Source organism: Quercus suber, unplaced genomic scaffold, assembly GCF_002906115.3.
Source record: "Quercus suber isolate HL8 unplaced genomic scaffold, Cork oak 2.0 scaffold_84, whole genome shotgun sequence".
Taxonomy (NCBI): Eukaryota; Viridiplantae; Streptophyta; class Magnoliopsida; order Fagales; family Fagaceae; genus Quercus; species Quercus suber.
In genome coordinates this window covers 1,350,132-1,361,122 of record NW_027069549.1, presented here as the reverse complement: position 1 = coordinate 1,361,122, position 10,991 = coordinate 1,350,132, and the positions used below count along the sequence as shown (strand labels likewise).

Genomic DNA, 10,991 nt, shown 5'->3' with positions numbered 1-10,991 from the left:
TTGGACATCAACAAAGAATCTATGGATGATAATCGTGGTCATAGTCAGGATTAGTCTACTGTTTGCTCAAATTCTTTCGATATTGATACTTAGCATTTGACGAGTTCCAAGAATATTATATTTTTGTTGAACTATGTTATTTCATTTTGTGAAACTTTGTTATTTTGAATTTGGGTTGAAGTGTATGCACTTCTTGAGTGTAAAAAACTTATTTCTAGATGAATGTTATATTTTTATTGAATTATATTATTTTGAATGTGGGTTGAATATTTGAAAAAGTGTATGTTATTGCTTTTTGGGATGTAAAAATAATTATTTCTAGATAAATGTTATATTTAATATTATGTAGGTTGAAATGAGTTGTGTTTCATTCGTGTCAACTCAACATGACTCGTTTATTAAGCGTGTCAACCCGCCTTATTAACAGGTCGGGTTAGGGTTGAAAGATCATGACACGATTATTAAATGGGTTGGTTAGGGTTGAGCCATTTAGTCGAATACCCCTACCTCGACATGACACGAACCCGACACGCTAACCGAATTGACACCCTAGCTGTATCTTACTAATTTAGCCTCCAAAAATGTTTTTTTTTTTTTAATTTATTTATTATTATATGAGTAAGAGCAATATCATGTGCAATGGCCTGAATTGGTTCTAGCTTCTCTCATCACTCTCATGTCCGTCTTTGGAAGTTTCGCATACATTGAACTCCTTGATTGAGTCATTCATTCCCATAAAATTTTTAGGACCACCTCGCTCTCTATCTTCTTCCCCCTTTTTTTTTTTTTTTTTTTGAGTTGTTTGTGTTTGTGTTTGTGATTTTGAAAGGAAAAATCATAAATCTGAAATTTTTGTGTTTGTGTGTTTGTGTTTGTGTTTGTGATTTTGAATGGGAAAATCATAAATCTGAATTTGTGTTTGTGATTGTGATTTTGAAAGGGAAAATTATAAATTTGAAATTTTAGTGTTTGTGTTTGTGTTAGGATTTGTGTTTGGTTTTGTGATTCTGAAAAGGGAAATCATAAATCTTTGGTCATTGTTCATCCATAATTTTCTGGTGGGTCTTTTTAATTTTCAATTTCATTCATTGATTTTCTCTGCCGATCCTCAAATCTTTATTATTTTTCAACAATTTCTGTATGTGGGTATTTCATTCTTTGATTTCTTTGATTTTCTCTACCGAGGTTTTCGGGGCAGACCAGCGGGTCGGGTCCAGGTGTAAAAAATTCGGCCCGAATCCGACCATTCTTAGTTTCAACTAGGAAAACCCCAGTGACACAGAGAAAGGGAGAGGCGATGAAAGAAGCAGAGAAAGCGCCAAAGTTATTAGAGAGACAGAGATAGAGACATAGATACAGTCCGGTAAGATTTTTTTTTTTTTTTTCTTTTTCTTTGATCTGGGTAGAAGACAATATTACAATTCCCTTTTGTTATTTCACGTGACAAACCCCCTGACCAACATAATTATTCACACAATTACTGGATATGTAAATTCAAGTGCTATTTGGGAAGATAGGAAGTAGTTTGTTCCTCATAATATTTCCCAAGATTTTTCTTTTTTAATTTTTAAAATTTATATATGCTTGATTAGTCTTTTTCCTCCTATAACTGATGCTTTGATTTTAGTAATTTTTCTGTTTATTTGTTATTAATTTTTCAATCTACCTAGAGGGGTTTAATTAATTTTTGGTTGGTTAGAGTGCTTGGTTGGCCCCATAGCATTTGCTGCTAAACATGTTGAAATTCTTCTTCTCCTTTCTCATATGAGACATTCGGAAATTTTTCCTATTTGTTTGTAGGACTGATTTTTCTATCTGTGTATAGACCAGAAAGTAGAAAAGGTTAAGAGAGAATCAAAAGCATGTCCAACAAAGGATGTAATTTCACCATAATTGGTTGGAGATTTGGAATTGACGGAATACCCCTTCACTTTCTTTAAAACAATCTATCACTAACACAGGTTGTATTTCTTCTTCACCTTTCTTATATGAGACACTCTGCACTTTTTTCTATTTGTTTTTAGGACTGCCATTGCTTCTGTTAAATACCTCTTCACACTGATCTTATTTTAAAATAATTTTTTATGCCTTTTTTTAGTGTATACTGCCATGAACAGTATGATGATTAGTTTTTTGGTGCTTATTAATTATATGTTATTGAATCACACTTAATACATAATACTTCTTTGGCCTTCAAATAGTGGCATGCATTGATCTCACAATTGATATGGTTTATGTATATTTTTTATCTTAAATTTTTTTTACAAATTGTTTTATCTTAATTGATTGCACCTTGAATTTTAAATATGATGTGTTTGTTAGATTACCAAAATCTTCAGTTTTTTTCTCTCAATTTTAATTCAGTTACTTCTTTATTCTGCAGCCTTTGAAATAAATTGGTTTTGATTGGAATATTTGGATTCATTTTTTTGGGGTACACCAGACTTATAATTCAAAGGCTATGATATTTAGATTGTTTTAATAGTTGGGCTTCTAATTAATCTCTTATCCTATTCTCTTCAATTAGGTTTGTTGTCAATCTAGGGATTTTCTTTGAAATAAGGGAAACAACCTAGAAGATCAAATTCTAATTGAATTGTTCTTAGGAATTTTCAGTTTTGGGGTTTTGTTCCTTTTCTTTCATGAATTTTAGTTTCATATTTTGTTTTGTTTCTGTTTTTTTGGCTTGCTATCTGGGTCATTAGGGAAGAAGAAGGGTTATTAGATAAGTAGGGAAAGGTAGTGGAAAAAACACAGGCCAATAAGGGAAAAGGTTTTTATGGTGATTGTTGGACAATCGGCGTTTTACATGCCCAACAACATGGTTTTTATGCCCTGAATTGCCACACCCTTAATCAAACGGCACCCACCTCAAAGAACAGATGAATCCCCTTCATTCGGTAAAAGAAAAAACGGCAAAATAAAATCTTTTCCTCCTTCCAATTTTCAATTTGACACCCTCTCTATTTTGCTTCTTTTCTGCAGCACCTATACCCAAGGTCAGCATTTTGTTACTTGATGTGTTATATTCTTTATTTTGATGCTTTCTTCCTGATTTATCATAATCCAGTTTCTTTTTTTTTTTTTTGGTGGCATCATGGGGTTTAGCCCTTGAATATGTTTAGGAAAAAAACATGTTTACCCTTGAATAATGGTAGATTTTTCAATGTTGCTGCTCTAACCATCTATTATCTGAAACTAAAAAGTCTAAAACCCCTTTAATGTTTGTGCTAAAAAGTCATGTTTTCTGTTTGATTGTATATTTGTTTAAAGGAATGAATGAATTTCTTTTTGACAGTAAATAATGTTTTTTTTTCACTTATTGAATTTGATTAATGTCTTTTTAAAAAAAAAAAATTGTGTAAATTAAATAGCCAGCATATTGCTTAAAATTATGTCGTTGAATATTTAGGGATTATTTATTAAAGATTGTTTTGTGGTGTACACATTAATGTTTAGATTAGTTTGTTAATCTTTAGAAAAAGTTTTTTATTTTAAAAACAAATTGTTGTGTGTAATTAATCTTACATTTTTTTTGAATAAATCCAGATTAAAACATTTGCAAAACTTTGCATACATCTACAGTTTCTTTTGTAGTCTCTCTTTCTTCTTATTCACTGTATTTTAAAAAATCCTTCTTTGCCTGTCTTTTTGTTGAAGCACACACAGTTTTCTACCAGATACGACGGTTTGGTATTTTGCAAGAAGAGATACCGAATCATATTGAAAGGTTTAGGTTAGCCTGATTTTCCTTTTGTTTATCTCTTTTTTTTGGGTTATGTTTTTTTTATTTGATGTCTTTGGGTTTGAATTAGTTTTTTCCCTGCACAATATAGTCAGAATTGTTTTTCAAGTATTTGGTTTCAATTAATTTTTTTTTCTTCAGTAATTGACCTGTAAAAGTATTGTCTGTCTTATTTTTCTTAAAGTTTGGAACTTCACTTTTTAATTCCATTGTACGTTTTCCTTTGTCCTGGTATTTTAAAAGTTTATATGTTTTCATTATAGATAAAAGTCTATGTATATAATGAAAGCAGTTGATGAAGATCTTTAATCATACGTACATAAAAAAAAAAAAACACACACACTCATTTACGGTAACATTTAGTCAATGGGATTTGGATCTGAATTTGATGTGGTAGCTGTTCCTAATTGGTAGACTCTCTTTTGAGTCCAAATTGTTCGATTAAAATTCCCAAAGGACCAAAACAAATTTTTGTTAGTTGCCAAAACTTGCAAATCATCCAATCCTGTTTCTTAAGATATTTGGATCAGTTTTGCCAATTGAATATTGGTTAATAGTATTACTATTATATTTGTACTCCAAGTGATTTTACTGACAACGTAGTACCACCTTAGTACCATAGGTTGCCTATTCTCCATGACGTAGGTCACTACCGTCTTAATTATTCTCTACATCATTTTGCATTTGTGACCAAATTTACTTCTAGATGTTCTATGGATGGAATGTGTATAGGAACTAAGTTTGTATTTTGTAGAACGTGTCTTACATTGATGTTCATTAGGATTTATGTATTTTCAATATCTTTTTTTTTTTTTCACGTGTTTTTATGGTAGCATAAAAGCAGATAAGATCATTGGTTGTTGTTCAAGAAGAGTTTCTAAATTAAATTGAAAGGTAAGGATAACATAATTTTGCTCATCTTTTTTTTATTCATTTTGCTCATCATTTATTTTATTAATACTTATAAATTTTTAATTTTGCAAGAAGATTCGTAAAGGGTTCTATGAAGCCAAACATGTGGAGTCATGAAGTTTCTAAAAGAAAAGAGTTTTGAAGTCATAAATGGTGTTTGTATAAATTGACTCAATTATATTTATAAATTAATGTGGTTTTATTCATATGGTTCATTAATTATGATTTATTTACATATAACTTTTTAATTAAGTCACGCATCGCACGGGCATAATACTAGTATATTTATATATATGTATATATATATATATATACATATATATGTTAAACATTGGTAATAATGATCAAGAAGAATTATTCAGAATCCTTGAATCAAACAATTCGTCTGATTCTTTGGAAGATGATTTCTCTTCTTCTTCATCTGATTCTTGCTATCATTCTGCTGATGAATCTTCTGGTTCTCCTCATATTAAACTTGGTTGTAGAAATTCATGTTGTAATTCATAATTTTGCTCATCTTTTTTTTATTCATTTTGCTCATCATTTATTTTATTAATACTTATAAATTTTTAATTTTGCAAGAAGATTCGTAAAGGGTTCTATGAAGCCAAACATGTGGAGTCATGAAGTTTCTAAAAGAAAAGAGTTTTGAAGTCATAAATGGTGTTTGTATAAATTGACTCAATTATATTTCTAAATTAATGTGGTTTTATTCATATGGTTCATTAATTATGATTTATTTACATATAACTTTTTAATTAAGTCACGCATCGCACGGGCATAATACTAGTATATATATATATATATAATTGAATCCTCTGAAGCTTAGTTTCCACGTCAGCACAATATTTAAATAAAATTATTTTTGTTTAGTCCAAACTTAACAAAGTGAAACTTTATCTCTCTAACAAGTCTAATTTAAACTCAAACTCATCATTATCATTTTTTTAAATAAAATTATTTTTGTTTAATCCAAACTTAATAAGAAGTGAAACTTTAATTTAAACCTTTTACTTGCTGAAGCCTTCTCTAATCAATAGAAAAATTGAAAAAACGAATCAGCTCATTCTTTCATAGGAAGTTGGTGTGAATTGTAAGCTTAGGCTGCCAAAAACAACCCCACCTCTTTTGCGCGTGATGTGAGTGTGCGATTTATTTAGTATTTTTTCTTCTTTTTATATCATTTTATATTTTTTTTGTTTGCACTATTTGTTTTAATAATTAACTTTGTTAATCAAAATCTTGGAGAAGAGAAGTCTAAGAATTTGTACTTGAAATTGGCATAGAGATTTCACTCGAATCAACAAATAGTTTTATAGATTCGGAACACACAAAAAAAAGAAAAAAAAAAAGAAGTCGAAGTACTCAGCATTGTTTTTGTTTAGAGAAGATATCATGAACACTATAAAAGCAAAGCAAACCCAAAGCAATGGCTTCTTCATCAAATTGTAACACAAATTGAAGTCATATAAGGGCAAATCATGCAATTGTGTAGTTTCTTGAATTTTTTATAAAATTATTTTAATTTACCTCACAAATAGGTAGGTTTCCGTGCATAGCATAGGTTAGAGACTAGTTTTAGTTACATAAAAAATACATGTGCTTACTACTATTTGTATTTGCAGGGTAAGATTTTTTTTGCATAGTTCTAGCTGCAGCTACGAGTCTCTGGCGTATCATGATAGGAAGGATAAAAGGTGAGAAAATATTTTGTATTTTAATTCCAAATTAATAATAAACAATGATAAAAATTTTGAAATTTTCGACTTAAATACGAAGATTCACAAATTTAATTTGGGTAGTTACATAGTCTAGATTCAAATCATAATGTTTATATGGATAAACACATTAAAATTAAAAAATAATAATAATAAAAAAACCAACAAAACATGTTGGTGATTTCCATAATAGGTTCTTTCTATCCAAAACCCAATTTGGTCTTCATAGTCTTCAAGCTTTATTCCAGACATACATAAGACAATGGTACATTACCCAATATTACAAATAAATTTGTTATGACATTAACCAATACTAAAAATCCTAACACATTTATATTCATTTGATATGTTAAGCTAAAACTTTCTTGCACATAATGCTAGTCTGTGACTAGTTAAAGTTATTTTGGAGATTACCTACCCCTTGATTTGTCATATTGTTAGTTCTTGGTAGAAAAGAACTATATATGAAGTGATAATCACTTGTTTAATAATGCTATGGGCAGAGAAGAGTTTCAGGATGGTGAAAGCAAGGCAGTTATTTGAGGCCAAAGAAGAATACTTCATCCGCAATGGAGCAATGTTACTTGAAAAGCAGATCACTTGCAACCAAGGTAGAGATACAGAGCCAATCAAGATTTTCTCTGCCAAGGACATCCAACAGGCTACTAATAACTACGATCCTAATCTAATCATTGGCTCTGTAATCGCAACAGTCTACAAAGGAACACTAGATGAGCGGGAAGTAGCTATTAAAGTCAAAGGCCCTCCAAGGCATTGGCCCTTTGAGATGGTGGTAGATTTCTTCCTAAACCAAGTCACAATTAAACAATTGATCAGCCACAAGAACGTTATGAGAGTCTATGGTTGCTGCCTTGAAACTGAAATTCCGATGTTGGTTTTTGAGCTCATCTCCAATGGCACTCTCTTTGATCATCTCCATGGTCAATGCAATGAAATTCCTTGCCGGATCTCATGGCTTGAACGTGTAAGAATAGCCACTGAGACATCCTATGCTCTTTGTTACATGCACTATGGTAGGCCAAGGCCAATAGTCCATTTGAATGTCAAATCATCAAGTATATTTTTGGACGAGTCCTGGACTGCCAAAGTATCAAATTTTGGTTTTTCGGTTTCAATTGCACCTGGAGAAGACTTTTTTCAGGGTAGTTCCATTGAGGGAACCGTTGGATACATGGACCCAGAATATCTAGAGACACTGCAGGTTACGGAAAAGTGTGATGTTTATAGTTTTGGGGTTGTACTGGTGGAAGTTTTAACAGGTCATGATCCCACAGAAATGTTCTTAAGGCACAACAATTTGGTAGATTACTTTGTTTTGAAAATGGAAGAGAACTGCATATTACAAATTGTTGATAATGTGGTGCTAAGCCAAGGGAGCAATGAAGATATTCAAGCATTCGCTAAGCTTGCATTGAGATGCATCAAGAAGAAGGGAGATGAGAGGCCGGCCATGAGAGAAGTAACGCTTGAGCTTAGGCGGATACAACATCTCATAAGGTCAAAACAAAATAATGAAACCGGTTCAGCTCAAACACCCTTAAGGTCATGTAACTAAATTGTCATTGTTGGCATTAGAAGCCCATTTTACTATCTACTATGATTGTAAAGTAAACTTTATCATATTATCATATTCTCAGGGTTCTCAATTTCTTGATTTATTGATAAATTTAAAGAAAATGTGACTGTAACTGTAACATAGGAATCCCAAATCATGCCCTATACCAAACTCTAGAGAAGGTAATACAACTAGGTAAAAAATCATGTGAAAAAAATCTATGGAAGAAAAAAATTTAAAAATAAAAAATATTAAACAAAAATCGAAATTTTCCATTAAAGAAAAACAAAATTGAAATCAACAGATGCCAAAAAACCCGATATATATATTCATCATTGGGACAGAAGCCGCTGGACTGGGATTGCAGAACTCTTGATGGAAAGAATTTTAGAGAAATTTTGAGCAAGGTAGCTTGGTGGGCTACCATATACCATATCTGTCTTCAATGAAGCCAGGAGCATCTTAAATGATAGTTTTTAGACAAAATTTTCCAGATTTCATTTTTACCAATTGGCTATATAGTTTTTTGGAGAGTGAAAACTGAACAAAAAATAAAAATAAAAACATATACAAATACGAGTAATTGGTGCTATCAAGTTTCACTAACATTAGATTTGAGACTTTAGAAAGCAAGAGAAGTGGAGCTTACTGTGTCAGATTTGCTGAAAAGTTTGAGAGGGTATTGGTGGTGGAAGATGATGCATTTGATTCCATGATTGATTTTCTTATAGCTCCGACAACATAAATTTTGTACTGTATACTTGAAGAAAGGAATGCAGAAGGTAATGTAGAAGAAATTTGCAGATATATAAGAAGGATATTATGAAAAAGAGATCTCCTCTACATATAGTTGACAAATTGCACATGTATAAATCTCATTTAGAACTGATTTACTTTATCTATAATAGAATGAATAGAACTTTTATAGCTCAAAAACAGCTAACCCTACTGCTGCTGTTCAAGCTCATATTCCAAGCTGTTCCTGGCCTCATTTTGTATGGTTGCGATTTGATGCTTCTGAAGGATGTAGTTATCTAGTTTCACTAACATTAGATTTGAGACTTCAGAAAGCAAGAAAAGTGTACTGTGTCAGATTTACTGAAGACGTTGAGAAGGTATTGGTGGTGGAAGATGACCAATTTGACGCCATGATTGATTTGCTTATAGCTCTGACAACTTGAAAATTTTGTACTGTATACTTGAAGAAAGAAATGAAGAAGGTAATGTAGAAAAAAATTGTGCAGATAAGAAGGATATTATGGAAAAGAGATCCACCTCTACGTATAGTAGACAAATTGCACATGTACAAATCTCATTTAGAATTGCTTTACTTGATCTATAATTGCAAATGAATTTTTTATTATTAAAAATTACACATGAATGTAATAGGGAATCCGTTTCTATTTGGGTGTTGAGTTTGTGTGCCCTTTCAAACCCGTAGAACGTAAAATGCCAGTGGCCAGAGAGAGAGGCAGACCTTGTGGGTGCCGGAGAATTATAGCTTACCATGTGGTAGCAGTGTAGCACCCATTTCCATTCAAACTCAAACCACATTACACAAACACACACAATCTCATTGCAGAAAAGTCCAATAATCATTTAAGAAGTGAGCAACTAGCACAAATAAGTAACACAAATAAGAATTCAGGGTATTTGAACCCATTTTTTTAAACTCCATGAACAGTAATCAAGAAATCCATTAACGGAGTATTTGAACCCATTTTTCCAAATTCTAGCAACCTTCCTTCCAATTGACTGAGCTCTCCTCATCACATTCCAAGTACTCCCAACAATCAGAGTCACCGAAAGACTGAGAATTTTACAGAAATTTTACAGAAATCTGTCATACCTGAGCTTTGAAGCGTGAAAGAGAGAGAAAAAGGGAGAGGGATAAAAACAAAGTCAAAGTAATGTGACTGTGACATTGAAAAAACATAACAACACACCAATTTACACGGTACTTTATTTTAGAAATATCAAGTACCATTGAAAAAACATATTAACACTCCAAGTTTTCCTTTTACCCCTTTTAGTTACCACCTGGTTATGTGCTATGATCCAGGGCAGATTCGTCCATTATCAACGGCTCTAAACCAAAATAGGCTCCACCACTTTAAACTCTCACTTGGACCCATCAAAGGGTAGAGAGCTGAGAGTCCATTGGACATGAATATCTACTTAAACAAAACTAATATCTTCTCCTAAAAAAAATTAGTATTACTGTCGAAAAAATTTTAAAATAAATTTCTTGATTTTGAAAAAAAAAAAAAATTCTTTCATCATCTAACTTACCCTTCTTTTTCATGACAAAGGGTTTTTAAAAAAAAAAGTCAAAAGAATATAGTTTTTTTTTTTTTTAGTATATATGTATACACTTGGATGTTCCTATTTTATTGGATGTTTGGGGAGGCAAATGGATGTCAAATGAAATTGCTTAGATTTTCTAGATATTGTGGCATATGTGCTAGTCAAAGATACTTTAAGGTGGAATTCTAAATTAATTTGAAAACTCTATAGCCAAAATTATTTTGAGCGAATTTTACAAATTCCTGTTTGTGTTGTTGACAAGCTTATAAGGCCTCATTCCAAATTTGAGGCTTATTTGGTTGAAAAAGGATAATGGTTGTTGCATACAAGGAATTGTTGAAACTAAGCTGGCAAGTTCTTTATTAATCTTATTGGCACAACCATAAGTGATGACCTTGAGCTTTGGAGCTAGTTACATAGGTTACAATTACCTTCTAAAATAATTGTTGTTTGTTTTTAGACCCCTTAAAACACAACCGGATTAACCTAATTAATTAGCTAAGTTATTACTTAGTCCAAATTTCAGATCTAAGTTAACACAATCATATAATCATATCTATGTAAAGCGCAGAATATAGAGAATACAAAAATATGATGACTCAGGAAAACCAAATCGGTAAAAAATCTTGGAAAGATTTAACCTAGCTATCCTCAAAGTAAACTTGAATCCACTATGAAAGAATTGAAATTTTACAATAATGACTTAAACCACTAACATCCTATTGCTACCCAT

At 31.6% G+C, this 10,991-nt stretch overlaps 1 protein-coding gene across 5 annotated transcripts; it reads left to right on the top strand.

Moving 5' to 3' along the window:
- Nucleotides 1-630: 630 nt before the first annotated feature.
- On the top strand, nt 631-8,042 carry LOC112009783 (putative wall-associated receptor kinase-like 13). Of its 5 annotated transcripts, none has more exons than XM_065773984.1 (4): nt 631-1,363; nt 1,826-1,961; nt 6,283-6,354; nt 6,879-8,042. In XM_065773984.1, exons 3-4 carry the CDS (start codon nt 6,336-6,338, stop codon nt 7,949-7,951), a joined length of 1,092 nt encoding a protein of 363 aa, XP_065630056.1. In that variant the 5' UTR covers nt 631-1,363; nt 1,826-1,961; nt 6,283-6,335; the 3' UTR covers nt 7,952-8,042. The 5 variants fall into 5 exon arrangements, with proteins under 5 accessions (XP_065630056.1, XP_065630054.1, XP_065630053.1 ...); XM_065773982.1 differs by having other exon boundaries at nt 1,801-1,961; XM_065773981.1 differs by lacking the exon at nt 1,826-1,961 and having other exon boundaries at nt 634-1,363.
- The last annotated feature ends 2,949 nt before the right edge of the window (nt 8,043-10,991 follow it).